The 24,768-nt window shown below is 33.0% G+C and overlaps 1 protein-coding gene across 15 annotated transcripts in view; it reads right to left on the reverse strand.

Moving 5' to 3' along the window:
* The window catches only part of TRDMT1 (tRNA aspartic acid methyltransferase 1), an 80,517-nt gene that overhangs the window by 19,027 nt on the left and 36,722 nt on the right, over positions 1-24,768 (reverse strand). For all 15 annotated transcript variants that reach the window (XM_025043440.1, XM_025043439.1, XM_006906987.3 and 12 more), the window contains 8 exons: positions 16,746-16,855; positions 9,046-9,122; positions 6,909-6,980; positions 6,229-6,294; positions 5,349-5,418; positions 4,265-4,348; positions 2,597-2,940; positions 374-431 (listed from right to left, as the gene is read on the reverse strand). In XM_025043440.1, the coding sequence (XP_024899208.1) occupies positions 374-431; positions 2,597-2,940; positions 4,265-4,348; positions 5,349-5,418; positions 6,229-6,294; positions 6,909-6,980; positions 9,046-9,122; positions 16,746-16,855 (881 nt within the window). The remainder of the gene's footprint in view (positions 1-373; positions 432-2,596; positions 2,941-4,264; positions 4,349-5,348; positions 5,419-6,228; positions 6,295-6,908; positions 6,981-9,045; positions 9,123-16,745; positions 16,856-24,768) is intronic.

Below are 24,768 nucleotides of genomic sequence, written 5' to 3' on the forward strand. Positions count from 1 at the left end.
TTCCCTAAAAGGCGGTTTTATAGTATGTGCTCCAAAGAAAGGCTCCAATATTAAGATATCTGTGCGTAATTTTAGAGAAATTAACCATCTTACACTGCATGTCAAGTTACTCTTTATGGAATAAAAAATACAAAAGGTAAGAATAAAAAGAAAATAAAACATAGAACATTCTTTTTACATGGACACATATGTAACAAGAAAAAGAAAATATTCTATAGTAAAGAATTACTATATACATGAATATGAATAAATAACATATCTATTCATTTCCAGAACATCTAAAATTATTTTAACATTCTCAAATTTTACATATTAAACATAATTTTATTTAAAATAATTTTCAAATGATTTAGTTCTAAAGCATGCATAGTACCTGCACATCCTCTGCAGTCTGTAACACAGATCCTGTCCCTTCTATGTACCTTCCATAACTGAAAAATTAACAGGAATGTTATACAGCATATAATGTATTTGTTAATACTAAATATCTTAAACATTTCCCGAATAAATTAATCTACAAAATTTATCCTTCTGAAATATTCTAGATAATATCGCATAAATATGATTTGTAATAAGATCATTCTATTTAAACTTCTCAGACACTAAACTTGGCATAGTTTTTGAGTTGTATAAATACTATTTTAAATTATGTTTTATTGTAATTTCTTTGTATTAACTGTCATTTTTTAAAATGTTCATCACTAGTTAGTATGCACTTGTTACAACTTTATATCCAAGTACTATTCAGTATTTGCATCCCTGCCACTTTAAACCAAATATTATATAGGTGAAAACAAATTACTGCTCTTTTTATAATGCCAGACCATTTCTTCTCATGGACACGAAAACCCGCTCCCCAGTACCCATGACAAACACAGGCCCACTGAATGTGCATCTGCCTCTTACTGTAACACAGTATGTTTCTACTCTTTTCATACAACAATGAAACCATTGTATAAAAAACATTAAAAGTATACATTAAAAGTATAAAACACTACAGAAATGCAAGGTATTAGTAATATTTCTTCTCCTAAGATTGTTGAGGCTATTCAACAAATAAGCATTATTTTTTTCCTAATAGGTCAATTTAAAATATAAGAGAAAGTCACACCAGAGAAAAACTTTTTTCAAATTGTTTTCATATATATATATGAAAACATATATTTAATAAAATATTAATATATAATATATTTATTCAACCATCTTACACTGATAAAGTGGAATGCAGCTAGTATTCCACTTTATCAGTGTAAGATTCATATATATGAATATATATATTCACATATATATTCACATATATATTTTACATAATATATATGTTTATATTATTTACACTAAAATAGACAATTACAGTATGGCTTCTTTTATACCCTCTTTTTAATTACAAAAGAATTTCAAGGTTTCTTTTCAGTACAAAATTGATGTCTTGTTTTATCAGAATCCGAAAAAGAACCTATTAGACTTGGAAACAGCTGAGTGAAAACTTTTAAGGTCATAGAAAGCAACAAACTCATTCCCCTGGAAGTACAAGGGCAAAGTCTGATAAAATCAGAATGAGTCTGGTATGAATGTATCAGAGACATAGTGTCTTGTGCAAGACCGTTAGCCTGTAGGTAAGAGAATGCCGGAAGTTTCAAATCGTGCGACTACTTACCAAGTGAGGTTGAGAGCGGCACTAACAAAGCAGATTCGGGGATTTTCACAAAATTTGCGAGAAAGGCCTAATTTTCCCCTTCTTTACAGGTTTTAAAAAAATTGATCAAAAATATATTAGCATCCAAGAAATAATCCTAAGGTAACCAGCAAAAGAAATAATGATATACCTATGTATGTCAAAAGACTAGAAGAGTTTTTTATGTATTCATATGCAACAATATCCTATTTATATCATGTAATTAAAAAAGGGCACATAATAATGGACACAGTATGTTACCACTTATTTAAAGGAAGGGGTATAAATATATATATATATTTAAATACACCCTCATACATAATACCTCTGGGAGATTGTACAGAAACTGAAATGACTGGTTATATGTAGAGAGGGAAACTGAATGGCGAAGAGACAGAAGAGGAAGTTTTACAATCTTAGTACCTTTTGCATTTTGAATCATGAGAATGTATTATATATTTTAAAAACCAAATCAAATTTAATTGTTCTCTAATGTATGCCAGGTGTTTCAATTTTATATACCGATAATAAAAATTCATTTCTCATACATTGATCATGAAAGTGGACATAAATTTTTGAGGTCAGATGTACCATAAAAAGAACAGTGCTAAAATGTTAGCAATTCACCAGCTATAGAAACCATGCTTCGACCACGGGTAATTAAGCTCCTATGAAGGTCATCAAACAAATGGCATTGTCTTTTTTTGAGCACTTTTGTGGTGCTCAAAATGTTCTGCCAGGAGGAATTATCACTTGCACATGCTGTTGGAACACGAATGCAGACAATTAAGGGCAAAAAAAAATCATTCTAGCAGAAACATTTTATAAAATGCTCCTTGTTTTGAGAAGAACTAAAAGAATAGGTATAAAAACTGTGTTATTTTGGATATTAATGACTGTGAACAGAGTCTCTTTAAAACCTACCCTTTTGTAAAGCACATGGATCTTCTGCAAGTGGGCTTGACGATGTCTAACAAGAGGGCATATCGCAGCAGTGGCTTTGGTGGCAAAAAGTACTGACTCATGTCAGCGTCATCCTCAAGAAAATCTTTTAGCATCTGCACAGAGAGGTCACTGTCCTGTTGGTGTTTCCGCTCAATTTCTCCTGCGGTTTCAAGCTTAAAAAGAATGGCTTCTTTTCCAGAACACTGTTTGCTGCTATCAAAGGAAACATTTGGTTCAATTTTCTTTCCTTCAATTGTATTTTCTGCATCTACTGCACGCTTTTGTGTATGTTCACATTCAATTTTGGGGAACTCCATCAGTACCTGGCATTAAGTAAAAATACACAAACTATCAAAAGTTTTTAAAAATAAAAGACAAATTAATAATGTCCAGTCAACATCATACAAAAAAATCTCTTTAGCCTTTATAAAACTGTCATTAAAAAGATAAAAACTGTCGTTTACTCATATTCATATGAGTTATTACAAGTTATTCATCATCCATGTATAGTGTCATCTGACTACAGATGATTTATTTCATGGAGTTACTGCTTTCTGTATTTATTAATAAAAACATCCAACAAAGTAATATGAAGTATGTTGAGTATATGCAAAGCATCGTATTTGGAATACAAGTTAAGAAGGCAACAGTAACATTTATAGAAAATGTGTTTTGGATCAAACTTTGCCATACCCCTTCCTGAAAAAAGAAAAGCTGGAACATACCCATGATCTATAGAAAAACTAGTAATTAAAGAAAGGCACTTTTTACCCTGAAAGGTTCTTTCTATTCTTGAGTCCCATAGGAAAAATTTGTTCCTGCAAAACATGTAACCATGTATGAAGTCCTATCTTGTTAAAAAAAATTTTTTTTTAGGAATTTTTAGATGACATCTTTGCTAATATACTTTATACACTGGTTTTGAAATTGCCAGCATGGAAAGGGAGACGTGCTGGAATTGTACTTCAGGGAATTCTAATGACACTACTGACCCCCTGTTAGTAGGACATGACTGAGTTCTTACCTGTGATGGTTATGGAGAGCTTCTCTGAACCACAGAAACTCTCGTCATTCAGACCAATTTTTCCAGAAATATGTACAACAGCTGCATAGAGATCCTATTTGTAGCAACTGAGCGTTTTATTCTAGTTTATACTAATCATTACTGTATTCTAATTGACTAAGGTTAAACAGCATCGACTTCACAGAAGATGCAACCAATGTGTTAAAATATTCTTAAGCCATTTTTAAGATAGTATAATTAAATTTTATTAAAAGTAGTCAATGGATTCTGTTGGGGAGAAAATGATGGATGCAAAATAGTCAACAGTCAGAAGGTAAATTTAAGGAGAAAAAAAGGCTAACAACACTAATGGCAAATTTTTTACTTTTAACTTAATTTTTTTCTAATTAAAGAAAAGTTTTTGTTTTCTGTTGTTTTTGTTTTGTTTAAAGCAATAAAAGTGGCATCTTGAGAAGAAAAGGCCTAGGGTGTACACCCAAGGCATGGTGTATTCTACACTGTAGGCTCAGTAAGATGCACATAAACCTCCACAAAGTAGCTCTCCAAATAAATTAGCAGATTGAGATATACTTACAATAGGTAAGTAATAATAACAGTGATAACAACAACAACAACAACAATACCTGACCAGGGGCTTGAAAAGGTAATGGCTCTGACTGAAGCTTCGCAACAAGGAAATACCGTAGCCTTGAATTTGGAATGCCCAGCTATGTAAGCAAACAAGAGCAGTTAGTTAGACTAGAAAATAAGAAAGATCAGTATCAATTGTTAACCCCAGTAAAGAAACTTACACAGGTATACTTTTAGCTTCTGCCAGAAAAAAATGCTGCTACTGATTTATGGAAGAATACTTCATAGCAAATTCTTAAACCTTTGAAACTGCTGCTTTATACCTTGGAATAGGTTGAATCTGATGAATCATACGTCTATGAGTCAGTTACATTCCAAGTAAGAAGCTACATAATTTTACACTCATTGTTGATAATATAATCATAAAATAAATCAAATATATCTATTCTTGGTTATCATCTCATTTTATTAAAAAAGGATTCATTAAATTTTAAAAGTTAAAAGGCAATAAATATGAAATAAACTTAGACATCAGACATATTGCTAACTTCCACAGTTGTACATCTAATTTTTGAAATGGGTTTTCTTTTTAATTTCAGGGCAAAGCACTGAATAATAGATGAAAAACAAGAGACTAACAAACACAAAGACAAAAGAAAAAAAAGACAGTGATACTTGTAATATCAAAGACCTACCACATTATCTTATCAAACCAATTACTTCAATTTCTTATACATGAAACAAAAGCAATGTTTGCATTCTAATGGTATGTCCCAGAAAAAGTAATTAGAAATTTATCATATGTTCATTTTGTTTTCTATTTTGGATTATTTTGAAGCATTACTAAACTATAGCACACCTAGTTTGGAAAAGCCAAATGTCACAGATTTTCAAAAGACACTGTCCTATATTTTCTGTGTGGAAAGAAAAATACATTCCCTATGAGCCTTGGGCTACATATTTTTTATAAAATATGTATAAATGAATTTATATGTCTGTACTACAGTCTTTAGAAAGTAAAGTCGGAACTAATTTTAAGATTAACCTTTAATATTATCCAAAATAGATCCAGTCTTCTTACTGATTCAAATTCCCTTTGGGAAAATTTATGTAAGAGTTTATCATCGTAGTACCTACAGAGGTTGGAGATAACAGAAATTCTTGGTACTGAAAGCCGCAACTTTCTATTGTTTGTATTAACAGGTCTCTGAAAAAAAAAAAATGAAAGAGAAATAAAAGCTTTCACCCTATAGTTGGAAATGGTGTTCTTATATAAAATACACATAAAACTTCATCTAAGTGAAAACTGTAGCTCCATTCAAGTTGTTTAGAAAGAGAATGACCCTAGGTCTTTAAGCCCAGTACTTGAGAAATTACATTAGAAAGTAACATTTTTTTCCTCCAAAAAGGACAGAGATAATTTCTATTATAAATAAATAAAGCTGTCAGATAATTTATCCAAACTGGTGTGAGTCAGAATCACTAATCTATCGATGATAAATTTGCTATGGAAACTGGAACTATCTTTAGCAAATCCGATGGGGGAACATGGTTAGAGACACAGCAGCTGAATCAAGAACTTAGACGGACACTTTCTCTCCAGCTGGGCTACCATCTGAAAGGGCTTTGACACAGGGCTTGCTTCTTCCGTCTATCTGTAGGACAGAAAATTGATCCAGAGGATCGATTCTTACTGAAAACATTCTAACTTCTAAAGAAACTGGCAGCGATATAAGCAGCTAAAATTGAGAAATACTTTCTCGTTAAAGCAGTTGCTCATTCGGTAAAAATTCAAACATATCTAAATGGAAGAGAATGAGTTGAACCTAACTTTGTGATAGTTTACATTATTAATTAGTTAAAATCAATACTAATGAATAAAATAGATAACATATATAAAACATCAGAATGTGTTTAATTTTTTGATGTGCCCATTTTTAAAATTGTTATTTCATAACTGTTCCTACTATAAAATACACTAAGTCTAAGATGAACACAAGACAAATACACTTTTTACCTTGTTGAAGATATTTCAAAACCTTTAACGTTTTCTAAAAGAATAAACTTCGGTAATTTTTGTAATCTAAAAAAGAAACAGAAACAAAAACAAATGGAATCCGAAACATCTCATTACCAAGAAGTAAGAAGTAAAGAAAACTCTTACTTGTGGGAAATATGCGGTAAGAAATTTTCTGAATTCTTTTTATAAAAGAACTCTATAAGGGATGGAGAAAACTCATATTTTATTCATTTTTCCCTATAAACATGTCACACCTGATAAAATTAACATTTGAAATGTTAATTTCCATTGAAGTTTATCTCAAAACATGGGTTCACACAGATTCTCTGAACTGCACAACTCAAAGGGCTGCCATTTATTCAGATCAGTGACTTCCAGGGTTAGCACAGGTTCCCATGCCACGGGCAATAGCAGTCACTAACATAAGCTTCATGTGAGGCAGCAGAATTTAGCTATTAGGCTGTAATTTCCTGTCACTCACTGTAGTAGCAAGCGTGTAGTCAGCAAACATTTGCAGTTATTCTATTAGTCATGGCAGAAGAAGATAAATGACTACACAGTATCTGCAGGCAGCATGTATAAACTGCTAATCTCTAAAAAAAATGGCCAACATCACATTCTTCCAGATTCAAACTTTTAAATTTAAGGTAAGCTTGTACAGGAATCTAAGGTGTTACCTTGGGAGAATATCTAGAATATATATGAAGCTATTCGTCCTTGGATCAGTCACATCACCTTGCAGACCAATTCTAAAGAAATAGAGAAACCACAAATACATTTGTCAGGAATTTTACATAAAGCTATCAAATCACTTTTAAAAAATCAAAACTGAATTAAAATTAGTTGCTCCTCACAAAAAAAAATACAATCATTTTTGCTGCTACAGAAAACAAAATGCATTTATTTATTTGCTTAATTTAAAAGTCTTGCCTACCTAATAAATACACTTAAAATTTATTTTTACAAAACAATATGCCGAATAAATTATAAATGAGGCAAAGAAGAATAAGAAATCAATAAGAAATAAAATCAATTACCCTCTTAATATCACTTGGATTAGGAAAGGTGTGTGTGCGCGCGCACACACACACACACACACACTTTGGATTAGGAAAGGTGTGTGCGTGCACACACACACACACACACAGAGTTGGCTGATGACACCTTTTGCTCTGCCCCAGAGGAGACAACAAAAGTTCTGATGAATGCGCTGGCTGTTGTAGGGTGGCAACACAGAGATGATGGTATCAATGACTAATCACCATCTAAGTGGATTGAAGTAAGTAAGACAAGATAATCTTCTCAAATGTAAATAAGAGAGACTTAAACTGAAAGTTTGATTCTACAAGCAGGAGCTGCAACTTGGTTAGACTAGGTCAAAACAGGTCTTATAAATAGGCAGTATTTGGACTAGCAATTAGATCTAACAAATAAGATTCAATATAACCAATTTTCAAGCAGAAGGTAAGATGGATTGGGTCTGAGAAGTAGAAACAGAGGACCTTGCTACTTATTAGCTTCACAGTCTTAAATAAGTTGCTTGATAACATTTGTCAGTTTCCTCTTACCTGACAGCAGGGCCAAAATCATCAGTAGACCTGAGGCTCAGATGGGAGATTAGAGAGGACTTCACTAGACTCCTCAGAAATCTTGTTTCTTTTTCTCATTCTGGCCTCCCTTTCCTTTCAGCATTCCAAATGGTGATGGTACTACAGAATCACTTACCGCTGCTATCAGCGTAACATTATAATGGAGCTGAACAATTCCTATTGCTTAGTGACACCACAACCATCATAACATTGGAGCGCAATGCATTACTCACCTGTTCGTGGTGATACTATATAAACAAACCTACTGTACTGCCAGTTGTATGAAAGCACAGCACTTATAATTATGTATAGTGCAGAATACTTGAAAACTCTAGAAATTGACTGTGTTGGTTAAACACTGGTTTATGTATTTACCACACTATACTTTTTATCATTATTTTAGAGTGTGCTCTTTCTACTTAAAAAAAAATCTTGGCTGTAAAACAGTACACAATGGTACACTGGCAGCAGTCTCATATGTCTCTTATTTACCACATCTAATGATTGCTTCATTTCTGTTGATTTCTCTCTCGTTTTATAAATTCAGTGTAGCCTGAGGGTACAGTGTGTATCAAGTCTGCGGCAGTGGACAGTCCATCCTAGGCCCTCACATCACTCACGGCTCGCTCGCTGACTCACCTACAGCAGCTTCCAGTCTTGCAAGCACCATTCATGGTAAGTGTCCTATACAGGTGTACCATTTTTTATCTTTTATACCATATTTTATATGCCTTTAGATACATAAATACTTACCACTGTATTGCAACCACCTTCAGCATTCAGTACAGTAACATGCTATACAGGCTTGTGGCCTAGGTGTGAAGTAGGCTAGCCCATCTAGGGTTGTGTAAGTGTGCTCAATAATGTTCATAAGATGACAAAATCGCCATACATTTCCCCTACCATACATTTCCCATACATTTCCCGTCGTTAAACAGCACATGCTTGTCCCTTGGATGGATATAAAAGAGGTCCCACACAGTCTCTGCATATCTACTACTGATCAAATTACTTTGTTCATGTGGCAGTAATTGCTATTTCCTTCATTATTAATGCTGAATAATAATTATCAGTAGATAAAAGGAATTATTTATGAAAAATTTCAAAATGATGAAAATGCAGCTGGATGGACTTCAAAGTGTCCACGCTCAAAACTATGGTATGATTTAAATTAATTGAGTCCTTCAAAAGCACTTTTTCTCAGCAGAGAAATACTTATACATACCTTGTGAATGGCTGACAGGGAGGGCTCATTAAAATCATATCAAAAGATAACCTCTCAAACTCTTCTAGTGTAATGCCCTAAGGAATGAACATTTGGGAGGGGAAAAAAAAGAACGTAAAAATATGCACAGAATAGGAAAGAAGGAGAAATGCTAACTAATTATAACTAAATAGATCAGAAATTATAACACTTAATAGTTTTATTTACTCATGCCTAAAAGGTTACATAACAATACTTTTCAAATCAACTTTAGTTAAACTAACTTTTCAGAGCCATCTTGTGAAGAAAGTGGAGCAATAAATCGAAGCTATGAAAAATTAAGTGACTTTCTCCAACTTCCAGAGCCAGCCAAAGCAGAGCTGGAATACTAGTTTCCTAGATCCTCGGCATTTCATGCCTCTACAATATATCAAGTCTAACGTTACTGTGTTTTCTGGAGTCAAAGATGAAGAACTTTATTTTATAAGTAATGATTTTAGCCTAGGGTCTAGGAAATTTTTAAATACCTCTCTATCAACAATATTTTTTTATTTAGGAAATGTGATGCACTGACCACTCACCCATCCCTTTCATGTCAGTCTCTGTTAATAATCACCAAATGGGAAAAGGTCCCATTTTCAGATATCCACAATAATTATGCTGTTTTATAGTTGTGTATAATCAAATAATTTTCAAAGATTATAGATCGGTTTAATCAAAATTATCCCTACTGGGCTAAGCAGATGAAAAATGTGCTATTCTCCCTCCTGTTTTATCTATCAGAAGATAAATACAGACAAACACAAGTCCTGGGTTTGCCAGTTCTCATGAAGCACTCTTACAGTGCATTCTTAGAAATTTAAAGTGACAAGCCCAGAATCACAACCTTCCTAAATATGACACATTTTTAAGAAGTTCAAATATATGAATAAAACAGGAAAAGCTTTTTTCTGAGTTCTCTAAATTAACCAGGAAAACACTTCGATTGTCTCTACTGTATTAAAATTTTGCCTGTACCTATCATTTTTAAATCACAGGTTTTTTACATAGTTTAAGATATATATGTAAACAGAAATTGACTCAGTGTCCCTGAGTCAACTGTAATCTATTTAAAAGCTAATGGAAATCTATTCTTTTCCTATAACGTGGCCATATGAGTTAATAAAAACATCTTTGCTTACATAGAACATTAGATCCACTCAGTGTGGCAACAGTGTTTATCATTGTTGATGAGCCATTTTATTTTCCCCCTACATGCTTTATTCCTTCTTTTCTCAGAAAGTTTCCTGGCTATTCTTATACTTAATTTTTATTTAAACTTTTGGAAGAACTTCATAGATTAGAAAATAAGTTTTGACAATTTTAGTGAATTTGTAGTTAATCTAAAGAGAATTAAAATTTGTACAATATTTAGTCAACCTATCCAATACCAATATATTTCCATTTTTCAAACCTCTTATTCCCATGTACGTCATGCAGATTTCTTGTTGTTTATTTCTCTATGTTTATAACTTTTGTGTTGCTACTATAAATAGGAACTTCCTTCTATTACATTTTCTAACATGTTTTTGTTTGCATGTAGTATAAGCTACTGGTTCTCATACTTTTGTAATCAGTCTCTTTATTAAAATGCACTAATTGTCCCTCATTTTCATTTATTTTGTTTGTTCCTCATACTACATTCATGTTTTAATTTTACTGAGTTTAAAAACAATCAGAAAGATACTGCACTTTATCAAATGTTTTCTAACATATAGTTCTGCTCTTTCTAATTATTAACATGTTAAATAATATTAATAGAATTCCTAAATACTAAACTATTTTTGCATTTCCAAAATAAAATCCATTTTGGTTATGCTATATTATTCTTTTAATGTGCTTTTGATTTATTTGGTCGTATTTTACTCAGAATTACTGAGTTTATAATTCATAAGACAATGGTTTTCCTATTTTGTGACATCTAGTAGATGTTTAATGAAAACTTATTAAGTGGGTCTTTCCTACCATTTCCTGCACTTGAACTCTGATGTTATTTTGTACATGGATACTCATGACAATTAAATCTTGAGAACTGTACTAATCAACATTATAAAGTAACTTCCTATGATTCTTAAATACTTTTTGTCTTGAAGTCCATCTTATCTAATACTAATTCTGAAACCACTGTTACCCTCTGTTGTCATCGGCCTGTATTTGTCCGTTTTTAGGCACAATATCTTGTTCATTAGATAATGTTCATAAATTAATCCATCAGTATTTCACAGTATCTACTATATATCAGGCGTTGTACTACGTGTGGAAATACAACAATGAACAAACCAGGCAAGGTGTCTGCTAACATAAATTTTATATAACAGTGACTCGTAATTTCCCATTTCTACCTAAAGAAATTACAAATTTTAGTTTTATTACTAGTTACCTTTATATCTGAGTCCTGCTCCTGGTTAAAAACCTCTATGTGATTTTTCAGGCCTGACTCTAGGCAGTCACAAAGGCTTTGCCTGGCAGGGTGGAAGCTTCGCTGGGGAAGCTACCCTCATTGCTCCTGACTTGGTGTGTGACCAGTGCATCCCAGTCTCTGAGGGCAGTTGCAGTCAAGGTCTTCGGATCCCTGGCCAGTCGTGCTCTTCACATATTTGCATTTGGGCAGAGGTCCTCTTTGGCACCATCTATTTCTGCCAAGGCCTCCTTACAGGAGGAGGGGGAAACCTTGTAGACACTTCTCCCCACTCTGACTAGTATCCAGTACTTTTTACTCCTAGCCTTCCCCTAACTCTAGGGGCTCCCTCAACAGGAAGCTGACTCCCACGTCTGTACTGATCCACACACCTCTCCACCAGTGTGCTGTCTGACGTGGAAATAAAACGGGGCATCTGGATTTTCTCTGCTTTTTAGAGACTTGCTTTTACCACCCGAGTAAGTGATTAAGGCTTTACTTTTCCATTTTTGCCTTGTTGCTTTACTCAGCTACTCTAACCTTTGACAGCTCAGTTGTCTTTCCCAGCTCAGCTCCTAACAGTAACATTAAATAAAGTCAAAAATCTGTAACTTCATTTATCTTTCAAAGAATAGACATATTTTTCGAGTCTCACTTTCCTTTCCTCCTCCAATTACATTATTATTTCTACATTGCAAACATTTTCACCCTGTTTTCTAACCATAATTTCTTTCCTAACAAAGCAGATTCATTTCTGAATTCTCTACTTTGATTCATCTCTTGCTAGTTAAAGTGAGTCATTTTTCAGTAAGGGCTCATGGGTACTATAGCTCATGAGTTGTTGTAGGTTTTATTTTAGGAGTTTTTTTCATCTATTTCTTTTATTTTGTTCCTTTGTTTTCTCATCTTCTTCAGAGTCACTATGTTTATTATGGATCACCTTTGTCTTCAGTAGTTATCATTTATTCAGCAACATTTTGTTCTGTATTCTTTTTCATTTTGTTTTGCTTATTTTTCTCAAGCTCCACCCTTTATGATCCTGTTTTCAGCACTATCCATTTTACGTTTTGTTCCTCTGACATGGCTTTTCTTTCTATAATGGTTTCATTTTTCTCCTCGGTTTTGCTTTTTCCAGACTACTGATACTTTTCAAGTCCTATTATAGTCTTATTATTGCTTTTTGACCTCTTGTATATATTTGAGTTCTCGTTTTGAAGATATGTTTTATTTTAAATGCTTCAAGCTCCCAGAGACGTGTTTGTTTGAATTTTCCTCCTGCTTCTTAATATAATTTCTAGTGTATATTCTACTTTATGTTTCTTACCTCCTTTAAAAAATACTATCTTAGCATAGCCTCTAACTGGTTCCTTTCTAATTATTATTATTTTTATTTATTATTATTATTTTTTAATGGAGGCTACTTGAATCTAGGAGTTTGCTAAAAGACAAAGTGAAGCACTGTCATCTCTATTCACGTACTTTGTGGCCACACAGTTTCTAGGAAATACCCGCAGTGCCTCTGTCCCTAATCCATATTCTCGGATTCAGAGCGGTGAGAAAGTCTGCAGAGGTAATAATGACCTTTTCAGCCTAGTGATTTGAATTTTTAAATGTCTCTTCTCCTGGCTTTGAACAAGCAATTGCTGGGTATATTTTGTCTTCTCCTTTGCCTTTCTTTCCTTCTTGATACTATACAAGATACCCAGAGGTTTGCATGCAATTTTGCCATTCACGTTCCATCTTGATACTATTCTTCATAGTTTTTGTTTTGGCTTATGGCTAAATCCTATTTTAACTAATAATAGTTTTCCATCCCTTGTTTTCCTTTCTTGTTTCTATTAGGAAAATGAGCATAAAGTTTTGAAGTAGAAATAGCTATTTTATGTCACATTCAATCAGAAGTCCCAAAGAAAATGGTTTATAAATCCATGTTCTGTGCTAAATAGTAAGTGCTTGAAGGCAAAGACTGTCTTAGTCACATCTGACTGACTTCCCTCCAAAAGCTCAACAATGCCTTGCATAAAATAAATTTTCAAATGATCAGTATATGCTGTTTTATAAAACTTAAAGTCCCTAAAGCCTCTCATTACTCCTAAGTTCTCCATTAAATTTCTATCCTTTTTTAAACATGAGGTTGTATTCATCAACAGAAACAGACCCAGAAATGAGAGAGATGATAGAATTAGCAAAGATTTTAAAACAGTCATTATATGATCGATTTGTTCAAAGACCTAAAGGAAAACAAAAAACATAATGAAGAGACAAATTGAAAACATAAAAAATAATTAACTGAAACTTCCAGAAATGAAAAAGAAAATATCTGAAATAAAATCAGAAGTAGGTGAAGACAGAGAACAGAGAAAACACTTGGGGCTGTAATGAATGGCTCAAACTTTCCTAAATTCAATAAAAATCATAAACAAGAAAAACATATTAAGTTCCAAGCAATATGAATAAAGAAAAACATCGAAAGCACATCAAAATAAAATTCATGAAAACCTTATATACAAAATCTTAATTGTAGCCAGAAAAATATATTAGGAAAAATGAAAATAAGTATTATAGACTTCTAGTCAGAAATTAAGCAAACCAGATCATAAAAAATACTGAAAGAAAAAAATTTTAATTCATAGAATGCTATGAAAATTTCAAAAATGAATATAACCAAGGATTCAATGAAAATTATATTTTACAATGGAGACAAATAAAATACTTTTTTACTCAAAAGGAGCTCAGATAATTTGTCACCTGCCAAAAGTACATGATAAGAGATGCTAAAGGAGGATTTTCAGGAAAAAGAAAGTATATCTTTGATTAAATAAAAGAATGAAGAGTGCAGAAAATAGTAGATACATAGGTAAATATAAAATATTTCCTGTTCCTTTAAAACTCTTTAGTAAATATTTGACTACTTAATCCAAAAAAAACAATAATAGCATATTTAGGGGTTTAGAACACCTGTAGCAGTAAAATGCATGACAATAATAGCAAAATAGACAGAAGCGTAAAATGAAAGTATATTGTAATTTATACAGTAAGTGTTATAATGATATTTCAAGGTAGGCTCCCATAAATTAAAGATGCATATTGTAAAACCTAGAAGAGCTACTAAGAAAATAAAAGAGATATATCATATATATAGATATTGATATATCATATCTATAGATATAGATATATCATATATATATAGATATATCATATCTATATATATATAGATATAGATATATCATATATAGATATAGATATAGATATATCTCATATATATATAGATATATATATTAAGCCTAGAGTGGAGAATAATGAAATATTTAAAAATATCTGATAAGCCTAGAGCGGAGAATAATGAAATATTTAAAAATCAAAAGGAAGACAGGAAAAGAGGATAAAATGATCAAAAAACAGATTGAAAAAACAGAAAACAAATAACAAGGTGGTAGAATTAGCCCAACGATATTAATAACAAGACAAAGAGCAAATGGTACAAACACTGCAATTTGAGATTCTTTGAATGAGTAATAAGTTTAGACCTAATTATATGCTGTCTATAATAAATCTAATTTAAATGTAAGGACAGAGGATAAAACTAAAGGCATGGAAAAATATATACACACAATCAGTATTCGTGAGAGCAGAAGTGGCTATACTAATATCAGAAAAAGTAGACTTCAGAAGAAAACAAAAAAAAAATGGGTAAACAAAGATTTCTTAGGACCCCCAAAAAATGTCCTATAAAAGAAAAAATACAAATAACTTCTGCACTTTGATGATCACAGTAAAGGAAATGAAAAGACAAGTTACAAAAGAGGAGAAAATATTTGTTTTGCATATTTCTAACAATTTGAATCCAGAAAACTTAAACAACTCTTACAATTAAATGACAATAATATAAACATACCAAATAATAAAAACTGAGCAAGAAATTTCATCACAAAAGAAGGCATAGAAATGGCCAATAAGCATATGAAAACATACTCAACATCATTAGTCATCAGAAAAATACAAATGAAAATCACAATGTCACACACACAAAAAGTCACAATACTACTAAATGCTCAATAGAGTGGCTAAAATTTAAAAGACTGACAACAGTAAGTGTTGGTAAAATGTGAAACAACTGAAACACTTACACACTGATTGTAGGACTGTAACATGATACAAACACTATGAACAAAAATTAGCATTTTCTCATAAAGTTAAGAACCTTACCATATAACCCAGCAATTCTACTCCTAGGTATTTATCCATAGGAAATGAAAATAAGACCCATATAAAGATTTATACATGGATGCTTATGGGAATGTTTCTGTAAGAGTCAAAAGCTGGAAGCAACTTAAATGTCCACATCATGTGAACAGATATACATATTGCAGTACATAATATTCCACTGTACAGAATATTACTCAGCAAATATAAGAGAACAGACTATTGATCTACACAAAACATGAGTGAGTTCCAAAAATATTACACTACATAAAAGAAACTACGCAAAAAAAATCACACTTATAATTTTATTTATGATATACTAGAAATTGAAAATTTAATCTGTGAAGTGAAAGCAGATGCATGGCTGCCAGGGGCTGGGGTCAGAAACTGACTAAAACAGGGCATTAAGGAACATTTCTGGGAGATGGATATTCTAAGTCTGATTGTGATGGTGGTGGTTACACTGTTGTATATATTGTTCGAGGCCCAAACTGCACTCTTAAAATGGGTGCAGTTTATTGTATGTAAATTATGGCTTCATGAGAAATGGCTGTGTAAAAATTTTCACAAGAAACTAGGAGAAAAACAATTTCATGTTATTTTTTAAATAACGTACAGCAGTGTTAAATACTTCTGCTGAGTTCATCACAGGTGAAATGGCACCTTTAATTGTCACAGGCTTGCTAATGTAAGCGCTCAGTAAGTAACAGCCAATGAATGTGTCTCTTTTCACTCCTGCTATGTATATTGTACATGAGTATTGTTTTAAAAGAAAGAATTAAGCAGTTATTATCATTACTGAATCAACCATTTAGAAGTCAATCATACTCATATTTCAATCCTCTTTCTCAGAGACTGAAATACTGATCTCCTCCTCCCTCTAAAGCTGGAAATTAAAAAAAAAAAAGGCAAAAAATAGCATTATATTCTGATAGAATATAAAACATTAACTCTTCCCTTAAACTTTTTCATTTACATATAACTTGTTCAATTAAGACATTAGAAACCAGTATCTTATAGTGTTTTTCAATCATATTTTTTTTGCTATGTATTTATTAAAACAATAATAATAGTTACTTACTTCGATCGTTTTGGCCAGCAACTGTGTGTGAGGAAAATTATAATTGTATACTTCATTAGCGATATTATTTACATCAACAGCAGCCACCACTTGGGCAGGTATACAGCTTTCTGTAATGATAAATGGAATATTTTTAAATGTAAAGTCTTTAATGTCAATTTGCTCATTATGGAGAGGAGAAAAAATAATGAATTTCATTTCATAGTACATTTCCTCACTTCCTCAATTATCTACTCAGAGCTCAGATTATCAATTGACCACCAGGCCAGGAGGAGCCAGGCATGAAGTAGAATATTTATGTACTTCTGGTTCATCTCTCTAACAGCATTCCAATGCTAAAAATAAAATTTAAATGCTTTAGTCATTATCTCTTATATTTGCTTTCCTCCTTCCATTAAGATATACACTTCTGAATTAAATAGAAAGTTTTCTTGAGTTAAAACAAACCAAAAATAGGAAAGAGAAGTGTATTCTTAAAAGCCGTATCACTTGGAACTTCATATAAATAACTATTATTTGTTCTTCACCTTCTAATATTAATATGAAGTTGCTTCCCAATACCTCTGAAAATGCTTTTAGGTAAGTTTTGGTAAGTTTTAGGTAGATTTGTTTTATTTTTCAATAATAGGTTTATTGAAATATAATTCACATACTACAAAATTCAGCCATTTAGGGTTTAGGCAAGCTTTTAAATGAGATAAACAATTCACTGGTATCCAAATGTAAAAAGTTCACTGACTAAAAATTAAAAATCTTGACAGTGAGAGAAAGTGAGAAGAGTAAGGAAAATAATTCCAACAGCATACCTTCACTGCCCTTCTATCTTATGGCTAAAGAAAAGCATTTTCAAAATGCTTTCAGATACAGAAAATTCTGCCATAGTCTTTAACTAGTAGTCAGAATTTGAACTATGTAAGCATAGCTGTTGTTATATTTTGCAATTACCACCCTCTTTGTATTTCTTGCACAAAACACGTATAAAACCATTATGCCTATACCCTGTCCCAAAACAGGAGAAAATGTGAAGTTTTAAAAATAAAAGTATTTGAGATTTTTTAGGAAAAATATCAGAGAAAATGTTACAAAAGTACACCTTAGCTCCAAGAAGCTGTTTCTTTAATAACCATTTGCTGATAATAATAAGCTTAGGTAGCGCCGCCCCCCAGAAAAAAAAAGAAGGGGAAAAAAAAAAGGATGTAAGGAGCTAGGGCTCATGTAACAGGCCTCTGGAAATAAAACCCAGATCAGACAACCATACACTGAAGCCTAGAGGAGATGATGCCAGAGAGAAAATAAAGGCATGAATGTCTCCAAAGTGTCTATTAGATTCAAGACACGTGGCTAGGACCAGTTATCTCCTAGGTACCCTGCTGCCTTGTCTACAGGACACCGGAAACTTCTTAGTCCAGCTAGTAATATCTTAGGTAACTGCCTCCAACTGAGTTTAAATTCAATAACTAGTTACTTATCTTAGTATAAAGTTATAAACTGAATCTTTGTCAAAGGTATCAGAGAGATCTTGAAATATAAATCAAGTAGGCTTTTAAACAAAAAAAAAATTAATATATAAAGATCACTTTGCAAAATTACACATTTGTTATAAATCAGGTCAAGAACTAAGCTACTACTAAGCAATGTAAAAGCTCAGAATAAACTTCATTGAACTATTTTATTGTTTCGCTAAATAAGATATATTATAATTTGCACAATGTAGCCTGCTTGCATTTCCACTGTGTATGCAACAAACTGGAACCACCTGGAGTTGCTTAATATGACTCCTCATTTTTCAGGTTGGTCAAAAATCCAGTGATATACTGGATCTGTACTATAATCAATAATTAATCTTATGCTACTGTATTATGTGCCTGGAAGACATAAAAACTGACAAAAAGCAATTGCCAAATGATTGTTTCATGTGGTGATCCAAGAAGTGATGAACTGAAAATTCCCAAGAAACAATGGATTTTTAAAGTCAACAAACGAGTGCACTGTGTGCATTGACTGATGCACACATCTCAGACTGTTACTACATCAGGACCTATGTATAACCTGAAGAGTTATGTCCATGACCAGAAATGGATATACTAAGACGTTATTGTTACTAATTTAACTTGCCTTCAAAACAGAATTGTTTGGGGGTAATGGGTGTGTTTCTAAGGAAAATGTTAATCTTATTCACAACAATTTTAAAAAGCGTGGCTGTCAATTCTGTCAAAATCTTCAATGGAGCTCCAAAGACAAGTTGTCTTGATACTTTCTACCATACAATTTAAATCTTTAGCCTCAAAAATCTTTGCTAAGCTACACATATTTTGAAAATGTTTAACTGAAAATATCGAAGTGAGTATAATTCAGTAGCATTTTTCCTGAGTGAGCTCCATCACTTAATGACCCAGAGCAGTGATTTGCAAAGGGGAGAGAGAAATGGGGAAAGGAGACACATCAGGTGGAAGGCGGGGGTGGGAGGGTGGTTTCAGGGTTTTGAGCTATTGCTTTACCTGAATTTTATTTATGATAGTTCAGTTATTCCAGATTTCATATTTATCAACAGGAAGCATGTGTATAAAGATGAGACTCTAGTTAGACAAATGTAATATAAATGACTTAAAAGGTTGTCATATAGGATCTGCAAGGAAAGGATAAGGGGTATCATGCTCCCATTTATATGAGGACTGAACTGAAAAACACAGATTTAGTTATATCAAGAGAGAATTCTAGGTGAGATGTTAAAAATGTCACTGACAATACATGCAAAATTCCTGCTCTCAAATATGTTTATTAAAGTAGGCAAGAACCACACACTGTGCACACGCATGTATATGTACACACACCCATTTGAATATCAATGATGCTCCTTTTTCTGACCACTCTTTCTGGAAAAGTTGTAGGGAGAAACCTCTGGTTGGTAATAGTGAAAAGATACAAGTTCACATTCTACCTGCCTTTCCTAACCAAACAAATCAAAAAGTTTAATTGTTCATGCATAGTTATTAAGGTGGGGGAAAACCAATAAATATAGAATTAAAAATCCCACTCTAAAATAAGGAAAGTACCTTAATTCTTTTCTTCTTTTCCTTATCATTTATTTTCTGATCTTCATCTCATATAGGTGAGTAATTATGTGAATTATCTCATTAAAATCACGCCCAAGACATCTAATCAGGTATGTTAACACTGACATCTAGTTGTGGAATAGAAGTTCAGTTGCATACATCCTACATCAACTTCCTTTCATTTAAAGCGATAGCTTAATTAGGAATAAAAGTGCTAAGCAAAAACAGACCTGCAAGGATTCTAAATTTAAAATCATTGCCAAATATTTGATCACTATTTGCAAAGTACATTTCTTGTTTCATTTTAAAGATTCTTGCCTTTCGAAAATCACCAATAAATTAATTGTGAATTAAATAAAATAAAAAATACATTCGAAAAAAATTTAATACTTGTAAGTTTAGCTAACAGTCAACTAAAACCAGTTTACTTTGGGTTAAGACATACTTCAGAATAAGATCATTGTTACTAAGATCTGACTAAATACAAGAGCCCGTCAATCAGAAAGTGATGGAACTGCACAGACCACAGCTAGGGAAGCAGGATGCCAAATTAATGTTTTCTGTTTTTAAAAAAGGCACACTGAGGGACTTTACATAGAAAGGAAAATAAAGATCCTATGCCAGATAATACGAGGAGACAATGAATTTTAAAGAGGACCTTGAGAAAAGAAATTGAGGTGTAAGAAATCTTTTCAGTAAGTATCTAGGAACATCCATTTAATAGGATGTTGGCATAATGAGATAGCTCATACAACTACTGTCCTCTTCCTCTCCCTCCCCAACACGTCCCCCTCCCTGGACTTCTTACCATATCTGAAGCTTTCCCAGGCAGAAGAAAAGCAAGAGAGAAAGCAATTTGGGCAAAGGCCACACAACCCTACACATTACCATTAGTCCTGGGGATGCAGGGAGCATCAATTTCTAGGAACATAAATGGACCCCTAAAAGGAAGTTTAACTGTAAATACAGGTAGCTGAATCTGGAGTTAACTTGAAACTCTAGAATAGCAGAGGACATCAGAACTTTCTGTGATGGTGAAAATGTTCTGTCTCTATGCTGTCCAATGTGTATTCACTAGCCACACGTGGTTACTAAGTGCTTAAAATGTGACTAGCGCAACTAAGGAACTGAATTTTTAATTTAATTTTAATTAATTGAATTTAAATATCTACATATGGCCAATGGCTACCATACTGGGCAGCATAGCTCTATAATCACTGGGATTGCTGTCATCAGAAGTCCTGGGTGGGTAGCATCATGTACAGTGGGTATCATGACAGCCTATGAAGTCAGAGAAATCTATGTTCAAATTCCATATCTGACAAGAGTTATGTAGCCTTATAAAATTTACTTATCCTCTTTAAGCTTCAATTCCCTCACTAATGAAATTGATATAATAGCAGTTCCCACAAAAGGCTGCTATAAAGAATAAATGAAATAAAATATATAAAACATCTGGTATATAGCAGACTCTTGATAATTAATAAAATTCCTATTCATTGCCTGATATCTGGAATATTATAGATAAAACAGACAAAATAATAACTATTATAATTATAATTTTAATTGTCATCATTACTATTATTGTCATTAAAGCTAGAAAACTACACCAGTGAAAAAAGTTTAAGAGTTACAACTGTTCATTTGGGTGACACTTTCAGGAAAAATATTTTTGAAAACTTTCAGAGTGACATAGAAGGGATTTTCTTCACAAATAACAGTAACCAGAGGGTTCCAATCTTTACTATAAAACACTAAGAGAAAATGGACTAAAGTTTAATCCCAAGAGATTAGTATTAATAAAAGGAAAAACCTTCCAGACCTTGCTATCAATCCCTGGCATGAAAGAGGGAAAAAGTTAGGTTTGGGGGTAAAAATATTTTTCAAAACAGGGCAGAATCCCTTCTTTCCATAATATTTATTACCTGTTTGTCCAATGTGAAGGAAGAAGGTTCAACTAAACAAACTTCTAAAGACTCTTTCCATCCCTAACACTCCATGCGAATCTAGAAATGGAGAGTAGGTCTTCAAATCATCTTTCACTCCTGACCATTATTTGACATTAAATCTTGGTCTTTTCTCCCTAATTCGCTGGATAGTAACTAGATAACCGACAGAAGAGAAATGCTCTTCCGTGGTTAAGTTTGTGTGCTGATTTATGTTTTCTAACTACTACATTTTTTAAAAAATGATTAAAAGATAAAACTAGTAAGTCTACAATTACATTGTGACACACAATACAAAGTTTTTGTTTCCATATTCAATAATGCAGAGAAAAAGTGATCTGTAGGTACCCAACTGCAAGAATATCATATAAGTGCTTATATTTTCCTTCTAATTATATATACTTATTAGGAGAGAAACTGATCTTACTTCACAAATAAAGCTAGATCTTAGGTGAAATAATGCCACATCTTTTTTGATGATACCAATTTTCAATTCCCTTGTCCCTCTTCACATTCCAAACTACCTAAGCAATACTCATCTATTAGCTAAACTCACCACTAAACAAATGAGTACTTTTTAAAAAACAGTATAACTAGTGGATAGCAAACATCAGCATCTGTATATTACAAAATTTAAAAACATCTCAATTCTGATTAGTGTCCAGTCTCTCTGAAGTAAATTTTACTTCATTCCATGATTTCTAGTCATACTACCTCTGCAGAAATTACTTGCCTATCCCAACATTTACTTCTCTCTTCTCTTCAATAACCAAACATCAAATGTATTCACTGTGACAATGCAGCCAGGTAAAAGGACTATATCCCTTCCCTTCTGCAGCTAGAGGTGGCCATGAGTGAAGTGCTGACCACTGAAATATAAAAAGTAGATCACACTCTCCGAAATCTTCCCAAAAAGGGAAAGGGTGATAGATGCCTGTGCTTCCTGGCCTTCCTACAATTGGTGTGGAAAATAAATGTCATGGCTAGAGCTCTAGTCACCATATTGGACCGGATAAGGAAGACTACTCTATAGGACTAACAAGCAAGGACTGAAAGGAGCAGAGGTGCTGAATGATTTCATGGAGTCGCCACAGCAGCCCTCGGTTATCGCAGACTTACTGTACATGAGAAAGAAACAAATTTCGACCTTCTTTCAGTCACTATTATTTTGGATATTTCTATTATTGACAGTCGAACATAATCCTAACCTACCTCAGTTGTTTAGACGGTGTGTGTGTATAATGAGAATTTCAAGTTCATTTCCTATTTAGACCAGATCTATTTAAGCATTTATTGAGTATCACATGCAAAGTATTTTGCTAGACCATAGAGGGGTGAATACACAAAGTTTATATTTAGGGAGATCAGGGGAGTTTTAAATGTAAAACAACACTGCTTTCCCCTAAAGTACAGGAATCCTTTCCTTAATATGAAAAGTCATTTTCCCTCAAATTTTCCTTATGAAGTAAATTTCTACCAAGCAAATACTGTTTTCATTATTTTTTAAAGTCATGCCTGTGTTTTCCTGAGGAGATAAACTTTGAACCCTTAATTTAAGAAAATATAAAGAATTTAGAAAACTTTACCAAAATCTTATATCCAATAAACAACTCAATTGGTCCAATACGATCAATATTCATAGCAATACCAATAATAACAATACTGTGTTATATTCAAAACCTCAAAAGCAAAACTGCTAAAATTTTGGCACAATAATAATCAACACCACATATTTTCTACCCTCAGTAGCCTCTTGCTAAATATTCTTACATGGCAAGACTTCTTCAGATGACTTTTATCATAACATTGGTTATGAGAAAAAGACAGAGCAGCGATCACTAAGGAAGCTCTGTTTTCCCTTTAGAACGGTGCTGCTTTGACTGTTACATAACAACCAAGGCAATCGAAGGATAAGCAGCAGCAGCAAACTGCTGTGATCCCTGAGATGAAACAAAAGTCAAACTATAGATGTCGACAATGATTACTAAGGAGAGAATATAAACCTTAATTTCTTGAATTTATCAGGCTTTCTTTCAATAGCTCTTTAAATGATTACTAGTTTATAAATCCTTTTTACAAACAGTGTTTGATGTTTAAAATAGTTTGTCTTGAAATTAAGAAATGCCTCCTTCCCTCAAGTTTTGATAATGTTTAAGATAAAATCGTCTGGGAACTGATATAAGATTGTTTATTTTAAAATTATATTTTGTTTAAAGAGAAAATAAACTTCGTTTCTGCTTCTTCTAGAAAGTCTGTATTTTAAAAACCTTACAAAGGCAGATGGTCAGCGTTCAATGGACATGTTTCTAAAATACATGTATCAATAAACATAACAGTTAATATCAATTTTTTAAAATATTAAAGTATCAAATGTTCTTTCTTCTGAACTCACATCAGTAAATTTTTACTTATGGGGTTAACTGGGGTCTTTCTAGGTTCTAACCAAATCATTCAAGTGCTTACAAGTCTAGTAATTCACCACTGCCTTCCTGATAAAATCCAAACTTCTTAGCATGATCTGGAGCCTGTGTACCCGTACAGCCTCCTCTCTTGATGTTGTCCCTTGACCAAGTCCCCTCTCTTTCAATTCATACTCACCACACTCATTCACATGCACTTTTTCCTCAGGTAATAGCAAACTACTTTACATGCCCCCAAGGGGCCATATTTTCTTAATTCTAGGGCCTCTACACATAGTTAAAAGACCTGTCCTCCCCTTCCCAACCTAGGACACAATCTCTCTTGTCCTAGATCATTCTGATTGGTTCCTCAGAATGCACCCAGCTCACACGATTCCTCCAGAAAGCTTTCAGGGCTTCCATCACACTCTGTAGTTCATGCAACCATCACATTTCTCCCAGGACACTGCCTCTCTCACTAGACTATGTGATCTGACAGAGCCCGGGCCATGTCTCATGCATCTTGGTACTCAGAGCATCCAGACACTGCAGTAACTGGCACCCACAGGCCCTCAATAAATACCTCTTGACTAAATAAGTGCATGAGAATGAGTGAACTTGATTT

Source organism: Pteropus alecto, unplaced genomic scaffold (assembly GCF_000325575.1).
Source record: "Pteropus alecto unplaced genomic scaffold, ASM32557v1 scaffold11, whole genome shotgun sequence".
Classification (NCBI taxonomy): Eukaryota; Metazoa; Chordata; class Mammalia; order Chiroptera; family Pteropodidae; genus Pteropus; species Pteropus alecto.